Source organism: Rattus norvegicus, chromosome 3, assembly GCF_036323735.1.
Source record: "Rattus norvegicus strain BN/NHsdMcwi chromosome 3, GRCr8, whole genome shotgun sequence".
Lineage (NCBI taxonomy): Eukaryota > Metazoa > Chordata > Mammalia > Rodentia > Muridae > Rattus > Rattus norvegicus.
In genome coordinates, this window is record NC_086021.1 from 71,266,612 (window position 1) to 71,285,772 (window position 19,161).

The 19,161-nt window shown below is 41.3% G+C and overlaps 1 protein-coding gene and 1 long non-coding RNA gene across 4 annotated transcripts in view; one reads left to right on the forward strand and one right to left on the reverse strand.

The window, feature by feature from the left end:
- Nucleotides 1-2,813: 2,813 nt before the first annotated feature.
- The window catches only part of Ttc21b (tetratricopeptide repeat domain 21B), a 74,512-nt gene continuing 58,164 nt past the window's right edge, over nt 2,814-19,161 (reverse strand). Inside the window, exons 23-29 of one of the 2 annotated variants that reach the window (NM_001191737.2) lie at nt 18,993-19,143; nt 18,638-18,799; nt 15,548-15,743; nt 9,201-9,425; nt 5,679-5,799; nt 4,567-4,634; nt 2,814-3,329 (exon numbers count right to left, since the gene is read on the reverse strand). In NM_001191737.2, the coding sequence (NP_001178666.1) occupies nt 3,252-3,329; nt 4,567-4,634; nt 5,679-5,799; nt 9,201-9,425; nt 15,548-15,743; nt 18,638-18,799; nt 18,993-19,143 (1,001 nt within the window). In that variant the 3' untranslated portion in view covers nt 2,814-3,251. The remainder of the gene's footprint in view (nt 3,330-4,566; nt 4,635-5,678; nt 5,800-9,200; nt 9,426-15,547; nt 15,744-18,637; nt 18,800-18,992; nt 19,144-19,161) is intronic. The other variant, XM_039104488.2, reaches the window with a different exon arrangement.
- On the forward strand, nt 3,166-15,553 carry LOC134486372 (uncharacterized). 2 transcript variants are annotated; one of them, XR_010065205.1, is made up of 4 exons: nt 3,200-3,305; nt 3,459-3,578; nt 10,239-10,307; nt 13,401-15,553. It is a non-coding gene; the product is annotated as an uncharacterized LOC134486372 (long non-coding RNA). The 2 variants fall into 2 exon arrangements; XR_010065204.1 differs by lacking the exon at nt 3,459-3,578 and having other exon boundaries at nt 3,166-3,305.

Consider the following 19,161-nt stretch of genomic DNA (forward strand, 5'->3'; position numbering starts at 1 on the left):
CATTCACTGTCCTTTGCTGGAAGTCTTTTTTCTCTCTTCTCATTCTGGGTATCTGGCAATTAAAGGGAACTGGAGTATATTTTGTAGGAACAATGAGGAAAGTTAAAGAATCGAGGGTCAGTTTTTTCCCCCTCCCACTTATTTTTACCAAGAAAAGATCTTTAAGCAGTGAAAAGGAAGTTTGCAAAGGTCGCTCTCTAAAATTTTAAGTAACTTTTAAATTTAATTTTAAATGTCCTATTCTTAGTAGAAAATGTTTATAATAGTTAACGTTTATCATGACAAAGAAAAATTATAATTCAGGTAACAGTTGGGTTATATACATTGTTTTGTGTGTATGTGGTGACTGTTACATATATGGGTCTATGTTTTTTGTCAGATAAATAACCTCAATTATTATACTTTTTCAGCCTTTAAAATTTGGACAATTAAGTATCTTTGTGAGACATTACTGAATTTGAAAATAGTTAGTTGCATAGCAATCCGTCATTAGATAGATGTGAATATATTTGGCCTTTTTTTTTTTTTAATGTGGATGGTTTCAATTCAGTAACACCAGAAGGGGGTAGGGATGAGCAATGTTGCCCCCTCACCCCATCCCTGAGTATTCCCAATGGTGCTTCTCTAAACAGGACAGTTGGTCAGGGGACAGAGTCTCATTTGTCCTGCATTAGCTCTACCAGAAGTGCATGAGTGCAGCATTTTCCTTCCCATGCATCTTTTAAAGAGTTCTGATATTCTCCGCTGCTGAAATGAGTCAATTCAAGCCTGACTAGATGTTATAAGGGAGGGTTTATTTGGGAGGCTGCTCTCCAGTGGGTTCACTGGTCCCAAGGAAGCCAGAGACATCTCCATGGGGAGGAAGACAGAGGGTGGCGGGAGAAAGAATGTGCACATGCAGTGAGAGAGAAAATACAGAGAAAGTGAGGGGAACTATACTGTCTGGATATGCCAGCCATAACAGGTAGGGATTGAGGGATGCTGGGAGATCCTGGAGGGCTAAGTCCTCTTTGGTATATTAAATATGTACCTCAGCCCCTTGGCCCATGTGTGAAACCTGGCAATCTCAATCAGCATCAAGAGCCACATGACCCCGCTTGAAAATTACTTTCTTCTTCAGTCCTAAAGTAGGATGACTCTCCTCAGGTGTTTAATCGGTCCTAGAATTCCAATCTACCAGAACCCTACTCCAAAGTTCAACCTCAATTCCTCCACCAATCCTACAGGGAGGATTTCAGACCTTCCTAGGTTTGCACTAGGTTGATGGAAGACATTTATTTTCTTCAGGACTCCCCTACTTCCAACACTAGATTTATTAAAGTCAAAGCTGATTAAACTTCCAACCACTTCCTTTTTCCTGAGGGCATGAATCCAGGCTCCATGGGAGCTTCTTTAACCAGGTTCTCCGACTCTGGTCCATCCTGAAGGCAGGCATGACTCCCCTCAATGTAAGGCCGTTGTTTATGCACAGTCTGGGGTTGTAACTACCTGGTGTGGGCTCCAGACCACACATTTCTGATTGAGGTATGTCACAAAAATCAACTCTCAGTCAAGAAGAGAATTCTGAGCAGTCAATGTTGTAGAGTTTAGATAGAGTGGTTGGAGCCAGAATGGTAGGATGGCTACATTAAACTGAGCATAGACATGACAGTGGCTTCTCAAAGCTGATAACAAAATTACTCAATAAAAGGAATAAGCCACCAAGTTCCTGTAAACCTTAAACCCCACCCTCAGTGATGTGCTCCCTCCATCGAGGCTGTACCTCCTCAAGGCTTCATAATGTTCCTAAACAGCACTACCCACTGGAGACTAAGTGATGAAATACTTGGCCAGTACTGAGGGCATTTCCCATTCAGATCACCACACACACGTGTTCATTCTCTGTTGTGGAAGGATTAGACAGGATTCAGAAGTTGGGGGTGGTGGAGAACAGCTAATTAGGAGTCTCACCACTGAAGGAAGAATAACTGTGTCTCTCTTAGCAGTTGTTAACAGTCTATAGCTCTTCACCTAGGGATTGGATGGTTGGAATCTTTAGAATAGGAATAATACATTTTCCTAGGCTTGTGATGAACAAATGCTGTAAGATATGTAAAAGTGCTTTTATTAGCCACCAAATAGTTCCTAAATGTTATTATCCGAGTTTTATGAAATGCTATAAAGGCAATTTGGGTGATGAATGATTAGAATTTTACAGCACATAATTGGAAATAAAAAGACACTAAAATCATGGAGATGTGATCCCCAAAGTAATCTATTTTAAAGAAAAACAAATTATTAAAAATATTTTATTGCAAGTAAAAATAAAACTGAAGACTATTGTACTTTTAAAGAACTTAAGAAGATGTAGATAAGACACTGAGAAGGATATTAGGACCAAGGTTGTTAAGATTAGGGTAATTTGGTATAAAAAAGCAGAGGCCAGCTATCAAAGAGTGCTCTTTGCCAGGGCACCTGCCCTCCACCCACCCCTCCCACCCCATCCTAGGCTTTGTAAGTCTCTGATGACTGAAAGCAATTTTCACCATTCTTTCTCAGACCACTGTCTGGGACACATTAAACTCACTCTTATGGCTTCCAGTTAAATACTGCTGTAAGGGTTTACCTATTTAAACTGGTTTCGGAATATGACCATTTCTTAAGCTCATACTTGCTTTGAGAGTAGGCAGCAGGAACATAACAATGAGAGGCAAACATACACTTTTACACTTTACCAGGAAAGAGTTTTCTAATAAACGTCATTTCCTTTAATATTATTACATGACACTGCAGATTGCCCTGTATCATTAGAGTTTTGAAAAATAGAAACCAGATATTCACAAAAATCTTTATTAAAATATACATTTAAAATACTTACTCTTTTTCATAAATTACATGAGATCATATCACAAACTATAATAGAAAATTAACAGGTAACAGTAGACTTTAAGATTGTTGGAAAATCTAATACTCTTCAGAAAAGGTATATCACCTAGACTTTAACAAAAATATCCTCTGTAGAAATGAGCTAGGCTTTATCAGAGAACTACCGTTTGTGCCTAATGGCAGGGAGAAAGATGAGCTTTCATCCGGCCACTCCACCAATGATACCACAGATCAGCTCTGTCCACGGACAGCAGCAGCCTCTGCTGGAGAAGGCAGGACACACTTCGGCGACACTGTCAGCTGGAGCCTGTGTGAACTGCAAAGGCTGCAAAAGCTGAGGGATCCCTGCCGTCTGTTGCCCAACGCTTCCATAACAACAATCGCTTTCAAGGTCTTAACGATGCACGGGCCTTATCCAGTATATCCTTTCGGATTTTGGGGTAAGTTGGATGTGCTTCAAGAACCTGGGGAAACAAAACCAAACTAACTTGAGACAAACTGCTGAGAACAAAGGAGCCATGACTCAGACTCTAACCGGGCATTATGGCCGACAGTCCATTGTATTTACACTGTAACTATCACACTTTTTAAAGGTGATAATCATCACAATGACTGGTGACTCGTTGACATTAACAGATAAGAGACGTGGAATGTGGAACCACATATGGAAACATCTCATACAAGTTTCCTTAACAGATGACTTAGAGGACAAGGTATAATCCTTCTGTAACTCAGCTTCTTGTGATGTCTAATGCCCTCTGGGAGAGTGACAGTAACCGAGAGACGCATCAGATTTACCTGGACTGACTCTGGAGCATGCTCATTCCCAACAGTACTAGTGTGAGAGTGAAGCCCACAATGAGTGGAATGCATGGCCTTGCTTTAGCGTTCATCCTTCCCTTAGTGAGGAACACTGCCTTACAGAGTGAGCGATCAACAGCAGTGACCTAGCCAGGCATTTACCGCAATAGTGGGATGTAAGCATATGAGGTGTAAGAGCTGTGGGAAACTGTTAGGTCCTCCTTGCATGAAGTACCACTGGGATGTGGCAGACTCAAGAAGCTGTGAAAATTCTAAAGCTACAAGGATTTAAAGATATTTAATTGTATGGTTTTAGTGGAATGAAATGCAGAAATATTTTCTAAATTATGGAGTATTTTTAGCTATAATTTACAAATAAAAAATTCTTCAATAAATAGATTTAAATATAATCACAAAAAATTCCATTTAATGCAATGACCTGGGAAATCAATATTATCTTTAAATGTATACTTGGTGCCTGCAGAGGCCAGAGAAGGCTAGGAGAGGCCCCAAAACTGCAGTTACAGATGGTTGAGAGCTGTACACGGTGGTGGTGACTAAACCGGGGACCTCTGCAAGAGCAGCAGAGGCTCCTACCTGCCGAGCATCTCTTCAAACACCTTCCAAACCGGGTTTTGTTTAACAAGCTTTTTCCTACTAGCCTATATCTTTAAATTGACACAAATACTTTAATTGAACATTGATAATTTCTCCATAATTTATTTAATACATTAGTTAGCTAAACAACCACATCTTCTATTTCTTTCTATTCAGTTGCATTTGAAAGTGAAAGGAAATTACGCATCCGTACTTTTGGTCACGAGCCTTAGCCCGTACAGCTGAGCCATCTTCCCAGCCTCCACCTGTACTATTTTAAGAAATTGTAATTTAAACATTTACCTGGTGACATACGTCAATTGCATCCACATATCGTTTTGCTTTTAAGTAATTAAATGCCAATTTATATCCTGTTAAGACAAAAAAAAATAATGGACACAGTGGTTATGTGGTTTTTGTTCCTCTTTGGTTGACTCATTAGAGAAGTCCTAAGGAGGACTATTGGCCAAACTAATACAGAGCAAAGGGACACGGCAAGAGGGAGCAAAGTGAAATCAAGACCAGCAAACAGAAAGGAGCAGAAAGGAGCCCAGTGGGTAGCTGCTGGGTGGGGACATTGGTACTCCACAGGTGTGGGTTCTTTAGCTTACTAAAAGGGTCAAAGGTCTCACTGATTTCAGGGTACAGTCAAATCTCATCACCAGGCAGTGGAAGTGAATCCACGCACCTCGTGGCTGCCATGTACCCTGAGTATAGGTCAGAGGAGTTCTCCCTTCACAGGCACTTGTCTTGGCTCCTAGTGGTTTCTATTTTAAAATGATTTTTCATTTTAAATGTGTTCTTGTGCATATTGATACATGGAATACATACATACATGTGTGTGTGTGTGTGTGTGTGTGTGTGTGTGTGTCTATGTAAGTATGTATACATTCAGAATTCTATGGAAACAGTATGTGGAGTTTGAGGGCTTCTTGACAAGTGAAAGTGTAATGTTAATCTGGCCAGCCAGACTGGAGTAGTGGATATAGTGACAATTTTTAGGAGCAAACTAAATAATTGAAAATGTCAGAGGAACACCTATGAAAGGAACTCTGGGAGAGCTGCCAAGATCACTTATAACCTATAATAACAGAGGGAAAAAGCTGATGAGTTGGAATCTGTGTTTTCTGAAGCTTTCTAAGGAACAGAATATATAAATAACTTTGAAACATATTACTCGGAAGGAATAAATTATCAAAATTTATTTATTTTTATGGGTATTTAAGAAATTTCAATTTTACGAGATGACTATCTCATGATATATAATATGAATATATAAAGGAAAACTTATAAATAATCATTAGTTCCTGTACTTTGTCCAGTTGAGCAACTTAACAGATCCTAAAGAAGCACAAGTATTTTCAAGTGATATACCAGTTCTTGTGAAGACACTGGGCCCAGCCTGCCGAACTCACCCACAGCAGGATTTGTCTGGTTGCTATGTTTCCAGGCCATCTCATAGTTGAAGGCTGCATCTGTGTATGCTTGCTCCTTCTCCATAATGTACCCCATATATTCATAAGCTTTGCAGCAGGACTAGGGGAGAATGGAAGGCATAAGTAGATTACTCTCCACATCAATCCCATTTTACGGGATGTGTATGTCTAACACACAGAGCAGTCATATTAACCCAGCTAAGTGGTGTGTAAAGGAATGGCTTTCCAACCTGAGTGTGCAACCGAAGCATGGAAAGGACGCAGTGAGTGATTTTGACGTCAACAGCCAGCCCAAACCTTTCAGAAGCAGAATTTCTTTTATAAAACGAGGAACACATACAATGTGTATCGATATTTTATTCATGGACAGCTACCCAGTTTATTGTGACTAATTTAAACATATATTTGAACTTAAGAGTATAATGAACTCATAACTTTCCTTCAAAAATTAACTTGACTCAGCTCCTGCACCACCCTTACACTTTCATATAACTAAGAAGAATATCCCAGATACTGCTTAATCTTAACCATACATGCTAGAATGCTATTCAAAAAGATAAAGACTTCCTTAAATATAACCCAAACTCATGCACCTAGAATACACTAACTTCCTAATCGCCCACATATTCAGACACTAGTCATATTTAAAATTGATGAAATATAATTTATTTTTAAAATTTTTCTTAGACTGAGAATCCAATCCATGTCACAGATTGTGGGTTGTTTGAAATAGCTCGTTTGTTTTGATCTGGAGAATTTCTCTTCTGTCTCTATTATCTTGACTAAAAAGTATAAAGAATCTTTACAACTGTATTTCCACAAGATTTACTTGGGTGCATTTTTGTGGGGATTGTATAATACAGTCCAATATCATTGATGTTTCCTGCTTTTTTCAGTGGTTCTCAATCTTCCTAATGCTGTGACCCTTTAAATACAGTTCCTCATGTTGTGATGATCCCCGACCATAAATTGTTTTTGTTATTACTTCCTGACTGTAATTTTGTTACGGCAATGAACTGTGATGAAAATAGATGATATTCATCATGGTCTTAGATGACCCCTGTGAAAGGGTCATGACCCACAGGTTGAAAAAAACCACTGTTTTAGGGGCTCAGTCTGAGTATTTCCCTTATACACCAACAGAATTTATTGTAACATTTTACCTTATTCTAAGAAATTTCATCACCAAGTGTTTTCACTAAGACCACTTTCCATTAAAACACAGACAAAAACGTGTCTTAATGTTTTGATATTACTTTTTTAATTTCACTTGATTGAAAATATGTACAGTATTCTACTGACCCTGGTTATTGTGTTTTTCTGTCATCACAGCTCCATCGCTGTCACAGACATTGTGCTCTTCTAAGGCAAAGCACAGATGTTTGATTCACTCCCTTTTTGTAATATTCTGCCCATTCATAAACTCAACGTTGAAACACAGCCATACTTATCATTGGTTATTTATTATTTCAAAAAATCTCTACATGGAGATGTCTTATCAAATAATTGGCTACTTACAAGTGGAGTTTATGCAGAAAACCCAGGACAAGTGCTGAATTCTTCTCCATCGTCTGACAGAAAGTCAGCTTATTAGCACACTGCAGTTGACCAGTTCTATTTTCTTTTCCGTATTTTATTCAGTCATGTGTGGAACATATTGGATGTGTTTTAATCTATTGCAGTTCTCATTCCTTTTGGTACGTGGTGTCCCAACCCTGACTGTTAGACTCTTCCACGTGGCTTCTGAGTGCCTGGCATGACTCTTACTGTATTTGATAGCTTTCCTGCCATCTGGTGTGGCAAGATGCTCTCGTGTCGTTTTTTGCTTTCTTGGTCCAAATATCAGTGATTTTCCCTTTAAAATTATATAATTCAAGCTTCCTAAGCTTTGATTCCTGAGCCTCATGCTTTCAAACAGACAGGCCAAAGCAAGAGGGCGAATGAAGTTTCTGAAGGAGCAATCAAGTTTAATCACACAAGTTGTTGTTATGTGGTCAGATTGATGAAGCTGGGATTCTCTCTGTCAAAGCTTTGATTCCTGTTCAATGTCAATATATCTCAGACTAGGGCTATAGTGTTCTGTGGATTGCTGTGTATATGAAGGTCAGGCAGGCACAAGACAGGACTAGAGCCTGTGATTGGGCAGTGGATAGAGAACGTGGGCTGGGTTTTAGAGACAGGAGAGATAGGGAGACACAAGGGAAGGAGAGAACATGGAGGAAGAGAAAGATATCCAGATTTCCTCATGGCTTTAAATAGCCACAGTGAGCTATGGATATCTTATATGGGATGGATGATTACAGGACAACTTGTCTTTTGTAGGTGGGCAGTTTAAATTACTATCAATTGACTCTGAGTTCACAGTGTGGGCATTTTTTGCATTGAGTATTTACTGATATAAATCTGACTGATAAATTACAAGCCTCTAGAGTTTTGATTTTACTGGGTTATGGGGATTTGTGACTATAACCACAGGGGGTGGATGGCTGGGAATGTGAGCAGGATCCACAGCAAGAGAACTGCGAGATGGGTAGTCACTGCATGGGACTAGCCGTGGAGGTGGGGCCAGAGAGTAGCCGGCGTTAGCGTGGGATGGTGCCTTTCACACAATAGTGTTCAACTACACAGTAGTTTAGATTTTAAAGTTTATCAATAAGTATTTTGCCTTCAAGGTCAATTTAAGTTACGACTGATGAAACTGGTCATTTAAAGCTATCAATTGATCAAGGACATACATTTAAAATTTTTAATTCCTATACAACTAGGTAATCATGATTCCTTCTTAAAAAGTAAATGATCCATGTTACAATATTATTTGCTTAAAGAGAATACAGATTTACTGTGATTAGTATTTTTAGCTAACTGGTACGAATATGTGAATACAAACTGCAGTAACTTTCTAAGTCAAATGTAATTATTTCTCAGCAAACACCAATTTGTGCCTAAATGAAAAAAAACATTCATAATACAGTATCTTCTTTATGTGTCTAAACAACATAATATAAGTAAAAAAGGGTCTACACTGCACAGACTTGAAGATTTTCCATTTTATACCTAAAGCTCAGGACTTCCATTAAATTGAATCAGAAGCCCCCACATACATTAAGTGTACAGGTCTAATAATGTGGAAATGACAAGCAGCTGCAGTAGGTTCATCAAGGACTTCCTAAAGGGAGGGACAGACGACCACAATTAATACTCTGCAATTTTCATTAGTTCCGGGATGAGCTGGGTAATCATGGCGAAGGCTGAACATTCCTAAACCACTTCCTGTAATGTAAGTGGGGCATCGCCAGCTGAAACTTGAAGCTGCATAAATCTATCTCCCGCTTCCTTCGAGGGAACAGAGCTCCTTTTCTGTAATCCTTAGTATTTACTTCCTGATTATGATTGTAAACATTTAAAATTCAAGACGCAAGGGAGAAACATCAGAAACGGACCCATTGCTCTACTCCAGGAAGCTGACACAACACAGTCAGCCCCGGCTTCTCAGCCACCTACCCGGTTATGGCACAGACACCGTTTCAGCAGCTCTTCCGCCATGTCATATTTTGCTGACTGGATATAAATATCCGCAAGCAGCAGCCAGCTCTTCTCCAGCTCCTCGGCTTCAATAGGATTCCAGGTCATTTTTGCAATCCGCTTCAGCTGGTTTCTGGCTTTCGGGGTCTGTTTCAAGATCATATAAGCGGTGGCCATTCCCAGGAGAGCAGGGATATGATCCTTCTGTGAGAAAATGAAACGTTAGACCATGAGATGCATCACAGGGGAAGCAGCAAATGCTCACCTGTGCCTTTTCTCTGCCTCTGTGCTGGGTAAACGTGACAATTACTGTCATCTTAAGTCACAACAAGGAAATCAGTAAACATGTGGCCAGACGAATTCACAAACTACTCAGACGCTAAAGCATAGGCCCAGCCGTTAGTGGGACTTCATCTGTTATGGGATGGACTGGCTGATGAGGTTTTGTACATGACGGAAAGAATGAAATCTGACTTCACTGTAATGCTTCCTGAGCTGGTTTCTTTTAGATTTACAGTTTTGCTTCTGTGGTTCTTTTTCCTTGTTAAACATGAGTAACACATTCACCTCACTACTGTCTTCCCCCACTTTCATTAAAAATAAACAACCAAACAAAAGAAACAAAACCTCTTTTCCCAGTGAAGCTTGGCCAATGAAATGACATAAGTAGGGTGTGCCTTAAATAACTTACATAGTCCATGGAATAGACTCATGGTTTGAAGACTTTTAGACGCAGAGTCTCCTCCTAGGGTCTACACAGCACAATGTACCCGTAGACAGAGTAAAAGCCCCCGAAAGTCTGTCTTCTGTAAAGCTAGAGGTTAGTCAGAACTGGCGTACAGTGGAGGCCATGAGAACCTACCAGAGAATGGACTTAGGCAACAGTGTGCTAGCTCCTGACTAAGCTTGGCAGAGGGAATAAGATGGCTTCTAGAGGAGGATCTCTAAGCTTAAAGTCTTGAATCAGAAATGTGATAAGAAACTGCAATGTTGGCTATAACACTGGTTGTCTCTAAGTCTACAGATCTGAGCAACAAATGGCAAATATCCAGAAAGGAGTCAAGCCTGGCTAGAAGTTGGAAGAAGGTAAAGCACTGGGGGGCTAATGGAAATTGGAGGGATAGAATACTTTGTTGTCTCTAATTTCCTTTTCTTTCTCATTTCTCTCTCTCTCTCTCTCTCTCTCTCTCTCTCTCTCTCTCTCTCTCTCTCTCTCCCCCTCTGCCTCTCCCTCTCTCTTTCTCTCTCTCCCTCTCTCTCCCTCTCTCTTTCTTTCTCTCTTCTCCTTCCCTCTCTCCCTCCCTCCCCTTCTCTCTCTTTCCTTCCTTCCTTTCTCTCTCTCTCTTTCTTTCTTTCTTTCTTTCTTTCTTTCTTTCTTTCTTTCTTTCTTTCTTTCTTTCTTTCTTTCTTTCTTTCTGAGGCAAGGTCTCTACATAGTCCTGGCTGTCCTAGAACCCACTCTGCAGACCATGCTGGCCTTGAGCTCAGAGATCTGTCTACCTTTGCCTCCCTAGTGCTGGGATTAAAAGTGTGTGCTAACCCAGCTTCTCATTTTAAAATATAGTTTGTTCAGCCAAATAAGGAGGAATAGTAAGAAAGTTTAATTCGATTCCCAAATACAATCAAGTTGTAGTAACTTTGAAGAGATAACTGGGCGGGGATAAATTAAGAAACCACACCCTGCTCACAGGGTACCCACTGTGATGGGATGTCAGATCATGGCGGCCCATTGTGTATCTGTCACCTGTCCTAAAAGGATCTCAGAATAGATGAGACCTCCATATTCACATGAACAAAGACGTCCATATGGTGGAGTTAAAATAAGTCTTTGATTTTACAGCCTACAGTCTGATTAGGATGAACTATCTCTTTGAAGCTTGGATAGTGCTAAGTGAACATTTGTGTGTGTGTGTGTGTGTGTGTGTGTGTGTGTGTGTGTGTGTGTGTGTATCTCTCTCTCTCTCTCTCTCTCTCTCTCTCTCTCCATGTAGTTGTGTCTATCTGTCTGTGTGCATGAAATCCAGAGGCTGATGCCAGGTTTCCTTCTCAGTCAGTTTGTAAATCTTATTATCTGAGTCAGGGTCACTAACTGAACATGAGTGCAATAATTTGGCTAAGGCTGTCTGGTCAGTAACTCCAGGAATCTGCCTGCCTCAGCCTTCCAAGAGCATCTCTGTCTCCAACTGTTTTATGTGGGTATTGGGGAATGTGAGCCCATGCTTGTTTGACAAGCGCATTACCAACAGAGCCGTCTCCCTAATCTCCATAAGTGAAAACTGTCTGAACTTGAAGACAGAGTTTGAGTCTCAGCACTAGACCCTCAGCCCTTTGTGAGCTTCGATGAGGACTTAGTACTTTCCTGGTATAGCCTATGAAGCACAGTTCTTTTACTCTCAGTCGCCACAGAGGACAAGTGTCAAGTGTGGCCAATAAAGGACCCTTATAATCTCTGTATATGGTTCAAGTGGTGCCAGAAGATTAAGTGGGATAGAAGCACAGGCCTAGTGCACCATGCACCGTCTCCTCCATGACCTCCTGCACCGTCTCCTCCATGACCTCCTGCACCATCTCCTCCATGACCTCCTGCACCATCTCCTCCATGACCTCCTGCACAGTACCGGGCAACACGGTAGATTGAATTAGACATGTTTCTCTGCCTTTATAAATCTGTATTTCCCCCTTTAACTCTCTGAGACACTTTGCCCACTTCTGTTTGTAAAAATGCCAATTTCCCTAGATCTTGAATCACACCTGTTTCCAGAATCCCAGCTTCCTTTCAAGAGTCTCCTAACCTCGCAGAGTCCCCCTCACTCAGGGGAATGTGACCGGAAGGCATGGAGGAAGAAGCAGTGCATGGTGGGTGTAGTAGGCCCATACTGTGCTGCTTCAATGGCTCCACTCGCGGGCAGAGGTCATCTCGGCCCTTCATTGGCCACACAGAGTCTGAGTCTAAGGGTTAGAGCATCATCACCTGCAGTCCTTTCACTTGAAGTCCAGGGGAGAATATAAAGCATTTTCTTTGACCCAGACAACCATTATATTCAGTACACTCACCACATTTCCTTAAGACTATGAGAAATGTGAAGGGAAGGATATATTATTTACTGATTCCACTATACTGATAGATGCTGGCTGCTGCATGAATATTCATCGTATTAAATATATTCAGTCTATGAGTTAAGTGGGAAAAAAACAACACAAGCACAGTGGGCCTGGATTGTATGTAGCTCACCCATCACCATCACTAGGCTGACAGGGTCAGTAAACAGACTGAGGGTGGTGCCTGAGCAGCGTGGACTGAGGCAAACCCTGCTTAGGCTTTCTCAGAAGGAGCTGCAGTACTGCAACTGTATCTGGCTTTTATTTATTTTACGGTAGGAATAATGGATTTTCTAGATACAAACTCCTAACTATATCATACAACACTGACTCACAGCAGTTGGTGGCTGTGACACCTAGCTGCAAACTGTACCTTTAACATTTTTGAGACTTACATGAATATTCCATTTCCCTTCTTTCAGTAGCTGACACCTATCTGTTACAGGATGCCAAATCAGGGGACTCCCATTCTTATTTTTCTTTTTAAAAAACACACCGCAGAAATGACATTTGAATCTATCTATCTATCTATCTATCTATCTATCTATCTATCTATCTATCTATCTATCTATCTTTATAGAAAGTACAATCCTCAGATTCTAAGAGGCTAAGTAACAAGTACCCAAGGTGGGGGTCACTTGAATCTCACTGAGAAGGGAAAATAGGGATTGGTGGAGAGAGGGAGCTGGGTTGGGGAGGGACGGGCATGAGAACAGGAGGTATCAGGTTGGGGGAGGACTGAGGGAGAGAGTACGGAGGAAAAAAAATGGAACAGGCATGGGCATCCTTGGGCTGAGCTAGATACCTAGCAGAATGCAAACTCCCAAGCATCTATGCGGGTGATCCTAGCACTAGCTAAGACTCCTAGCAGTGGGAGAATAAAGACCTGAAACAGCTACCTCCTGTACCCAGGCAAAACTTCCAAGCCACAAAAGGTATCCTGCCTCCAAGATGTGCAGCAGTAAAGGAGGAAGCAGAGGTTGAGGGAGTATCGAGCCAATGACTGGTCCAGCTTGACACCCATGCCATGGGAGGGAGCCCACCCCTGACACTGTTAATGATATTCGGCTATACTTGCAGATAGGTGCCTAGCATAACTGTCATCAGAGAGGCTTCACCCAGCAACTGATGGAAACTGATGCAAAGACTCACAGCCAATCATTCAGTAGAGCTTGGGGAATCCCAAGAACAGGAGGAAGAATTCAAAGAGCCAGAGGGGACAAGGACACCAAATGAAAACCTTCAGGATCAACTAACCTAGGTCCACAGGGGCCAACAGAGACTGAACCACCAACCAGAGAGCATGTATGGGACGGACCTAGGCTGTCTCTACACGTATGTAACAGTGGTGCAGCTGGGTCTTCAGGTGGGACTCCTAACAGCGGGAGCAGGGGCTCCCTTTCATTACACTGCTTGCCCTTGGATACCTTTCCCCAAAATGGACTGGCTGGTCAAGAGAAGAACATGCTCCTGCCGGAAGGATGGCTAAGTGCCCACTCTACCTACAAGTAAAATGGATCTTTTCCTTCTTCTTTTTTTTTTTTTTTTGGTTCTTTTTTTCAGAGCTGGGGACCAAACCCAGGGCCTTGCGCTTCCTAGGTAAGCGCTCTACCACTGAGCCAAATCCCCAGCCCGGATCTTTTCCTTCCTTTAACAAAACAGGGCTGTATTATTTTGAATATGTTTGCTTGTCTTACTGCAACTTGATATGCCAAAGCTGATTGACAGCCATGGAGGCCTCCCCTTTTCTGAGGAGGAAGGGAGGAGGAGTGGGTGGTAGGTGAAGGGAGGTAAGACAGAGGAGGGGAAGCTGACATCTGGATTAAAGTAAATAAATAACTTAATAAAAAGTACACAAGGTGACACCTTTGCTGACTTTGAATTGGCCTGCTCATCTTTAAAATAGGGATCGTAATCTTAACCTCCTCCTGAGTAATGTTCTGAAATTCAAGCTGTATAAGAACATCTTATAAAATCTGTAGCAATATTTCTAAAAAACTGTATCTGACCTATAGTACAGAAATTTACTAAAGATCCCTATGACCTACTTCAACGAATAATCTCTTCCTTTACTTACATCACATCACAGGACTTCTTTAGACTATTTAATATGTTGTAATTTATTTTTCATGAGAAAATCTACAGAAATCAGCAGCTCATTTACTGAAGTTTTCATAAATGTCGTTTCCTGCGTTTTAAGCCAACTACCTGAACAATATCACATTCTCTCTCTGAGCAGGGAACTGTGGGAATCCTGCAAGGCATATCTCCCTTTGTCCCCATTCCCTCTTCCAGGATCTGAGGCAATCCTTTGAGAACACGCTCTTAGTGTTTGCAGAAAGGCTCTGCTTTGTTTTGAGTCTAGATTTCTGCTTTGTCCCACAGTGGCTTACAGAGAGCTGAAGCTGCCATCTAAGGCAGTCTACACAAATCCACAACCTTTTACTCTTTCTCAGGGTCCTGAAGTGGGAAACCGGAGCGTGGTCCAAGGGTTTGGTAGCCTATCTACCACTGTTACCTCCAAGGCGAACAGAGTAGAAACGCTTTTGATATTGTCTGAGAGACACATAATTCTGAGTTCTCAGTGACCTCGAGCACTGCTCAGTAGAAGGGCAGACAGGTCAGTGACGGCAGTTAGATGTAGGCATTACTAACTGGGACTATCCATTTTTAGTAGTATTGTGTACAGGAAGGCCTAACTGTACACTCAGGGAGGGACTCGATTTAGCAAAAAGGAAAAGGAAATAACCACAATAAAGAGATTCCAGGAGGTCATTTCAGTGTTGCTAAAGAGAGAGCATCATTTTCACGACTGAATCACGCACTGCAGTTCTGGTCCCATTTAGTTCTTCAGCTGGAGAGATGCTGAGTACATCTGGGCGAGAGGGTGAGCCATGCAGGCAGCCAGGCCTGCATTCTCATGGAGGAAGTTAGCCTCTACGACACCTGTAGCAGGAAAATCCTCCAGAACACAACAATCTCCTCCTCAGAATTATCTTGTGCTCTTCTGAAGAATTTCTTTTCTGTGGAATATATCCATGTTCCCTCAGAGAGTAACTTAGCAAATGTTATGTCTTACATGGCCCACCATGTAAGGTTAAATGAAGTATATTTCTACTTTGTATTAAGTGAGCTATTAGGCCATGTTTAGGAACCAGTCTGTTTTCCAAAACAGTGCTTGGTCTTACCAGAATGAGACGACAAAGCTGAAAAGGAGAACCACTGACCTCAGAGGCTGCTATTTCGGTGAAGGTGTTCAGCGCCTGCTCCACACTGGACTTCTGCTTGGTGGCCATTAAGCAGCAGTTTTCCATGATGCGGAGTTGCAGGCGGCCCTGGACAGTCTGAGGTTTTAGTTCTTTAAGGAGCTTTTCTGCCGTCCTCACTGCTAACTGCACAGATTCCTGCTTCTCTGGGGAAGTGCTGCGGACAGGAAGGATACATCGCATGTGTCTGTAACTCAAGGCACTGGCTCCTTTTTCTCTTTCATTTAAGGACTTCCTGGTGAAGAACACTGTTCTTATTCAATACCAAGGAAGTGGTATAAGCGAATTTTACCCAGAATTAGTATATCCTCAGCAAGATACCATTAAATCCCGAGTCACTTTAAAGTGAAATGTAAACAGTATCTCTACATAGTGAGCATGTCAATTTTAGCTAATATCTAACCAGAATAAAAATAGACTCTTCATAGGCTAGTATATGTCCTCAGTTCAGTCCCTAGCTCCACAAAAAGAAGAATTCTAAGGAGAATCATGATACTGTCCAATAGTGGTCTATGCTTAGAACAGACAAGAGACAAGCAAAGAGAAGAAAAGGGCGAGACACTGTATGACTTCCTTCAGTCCATGTTCCTTCTGCGTATGCTGAATGTACCTTCTAATTTTGGAAGAGTGAGAGTCAGAAAGTAGAATAATTTCTCAAAGATCACAAATAGAAATCTTCCATTTGAGTCTAAGTTTATCAAACATACAAAGTCTTCTTCATCTTGTTACTCCGCTTAGAGAGGCAATTACATGTGATGTAAGGTAGCAGATATCAGGTATCATAACAATTCAAATATTTGATTGCAAATTCCCTACACATACACATACACAACACACACACACACACACATGCTTGCACATGAATGCACACACACGTTTGTGCATGCAGTGATTCATGCATCAGTAAAATCACTCACCCTTCCTTATACTTGAAGCTTTTTCTTAAACAATGATTTCTTTTAATGTATATGTGGTGGTGGTGGTGGTGGTGGTGGTGTGTGTGTGTGTGTGTATATCTGTGTGTGTGTGTGTGTATCTGTGTACGTGCGTGTGTGTATCTCTCTCTGTGTGTGTGTGTGTGTGTGTGTGTGTGTGTGTGTGTGTGTGTGTGTTAATACAGTACAGAGGTGATAGCTGCCCTATGGATCTAGAGTTATAGACAGTTGTGAGCCAACCAACTTGGGTGCTAAGAGCCAAGCACCTCTTAGCACCTCTGCTCTTAACCACTGGGTCATCTGGCACAGGCCCTAGAGATTTTAATCTTACTGAACAAGCCCTTTGCTCCTGCCACATTCTTTGCTGAAAGGTAGCCACTACTTGCTCCACATCATTTCTGTGTATGATTTGGCTTCCATGATTGTACAATTTGATTTTCATGTTTGACCTTGAGACCTCTAGCCTTCACATGCCCAAACTCTAGTCCGTTTCCCATGGTTACATATAACATGCAAAGAGGCCCTTCGCACACACCCAACTCTTTCAGGTCTCCCAAATCTCCATGTGTACTAACTACTCTGCCTCTGAGCTCTAGTTTGCATTTTTAACTGTTCGATTGAGGGTTTCCATTTGGGTGCCCACAGGTATACAATAGCATATTTATTAGCTTAACATTCCTAAAACAAACAAAACAGGTCATTTCTCTCTTAAATTCTACTGGTCTCTCTAATCCAATCTTGACATTGTCCTTCCTTGTTCTAATGTCTCTCCGCTCCATGCACCATCCACTGACAGCTATGCAGTACATGACTCTGTGCCCTCCTGCAGCACTGAACACTGCAGCATCCTTGCAGATCACTATTTGTGGTGTGGGCAACTGAATGGCCTTGCATTAAAAATGGATTACATGCCAATGAAAGGCAGCCACAGGCTGACATCAGGAATGTTCTTCCATCCCTCTTCTATATTTATTAAGGCAGAGCCTCTCATCCCTAGAGTTCGCCTATACAGCCGTCTACCAAGACACTTTGCTCTGCAGATCCTGCCTCTGGCTACTGAGTGACAGGCCAGCCACCAAGCCCACAGAACATTTATGCAGGCTCAGAGATTTGAACTGATACTCATACTTGGGGGACAAGCACTCTGTCTACTGAGGCATCTCCCAAGGGTCAGCCATTGCTACTATTATGTGGATAGTTTGTATTATGATTTTCAGATTCTGTAATTTATTTTATTTGTAACAGAGGAATTAGGGGAATGCCTTTGTAATCCATTTTTTTAATGTTTTAGAAAATGGAAAGCATCTCATGCCTAATTGTTTGTTATTTTTTTTAACTGTTGTGATAAAATACTATGACCAGGACAACTTAAAAAATAAATTTGGCTCCTGTTTTTCAGAGTGCTAAAGGCTCTGATGACACAGAGAAGCAGAGCTGACACCTCACATCTTGTTTCAAAACCACAGGGCAGAGAGAGCTCTGGGACTCCCCCAAGCCCTTTGAAACCTCAAAACTTACTCTGAGTGACAGTCTTCCTCTAGCAAGGCCATACCTCATAATCCTTCCCAAACAGTTCTACCAACTGGGTACCAAATATTCAAATCTATGAGTCTGAGGAGGCTACTAGTATCCAAACAATCACACTGCTATGGAGAGAATCATTACTTTAGTCTCTCTACATGTATTAAGTATGAATGTATATCATATACATATTCAATGTACCTTTTCTTCAACATTATGCTAGAAGGTGACTTTCTTTTGCCTTCCTGCTTATTTTTCCCAGTGTATGTTTTATAAATGGTAAACCACTACTGAAAGACTATACATGGACTAACCCAGGGTTCTGACTGCATATGTAGCAGAGAATAGCCATGTTGGGGCACCAGGGGAAGGGGAAGCCCTTGGTCCTGCCAAGGTTGGACCCCCAGTGCAGGGGAATATGGGGGGGCAGTAAGGGGGATGTATAGGGGGAATACCTATATGGGGGACGGGGAGGGGAGGGGATGGGGGCTTATGGACAGGAAACTGGGAAGGGAGATAACGTTTGAAATGTAAGTAAAGAAATATATCTAATAAAAACAATGGTTCCAAAAGAAAAATGTAAAATGCTACTCACCCCAGGTCTCCATTCAGGTTTTCAAACACTTCACCTCCAATAGTTTCATTGTCTGGATTCAAGCAGATTTCTATCATATTATAAAGTGCATTTTGACCCCAGTCACTATCTTTCCGAGCTTTATTAAAATGTCGAAGGGCATCATTTGGTTCTCCAGTATACCTTATTGAATGAAAAAAATTCAATTACTAATTACAAATTTTATACTAGATTATAATATGATTCATAAACAAAATAATTAAAACACTTCCAAGGGCAGGTTTTTTTTTTTAGTATGAAAAAAGCATTTTCTACTTTCTGTACAATGAGGGGAGAAAATCATTATAATGTAGGATTTATTTGTCAATAGACTTACCAAAAATGTAATCCTTTACAGTACTGAAATCCTGGCTCCAATTTTGTTCTGGAGTTGTGTTTCTCAGCCATCAAGAAAAATCTCGGAACCTCCTCAAGTTTCCCACATCTTCTCAGGAGATCAATCAAACGGGACAAAGTCATAAAATTATCTAGAAATAAGCAACACT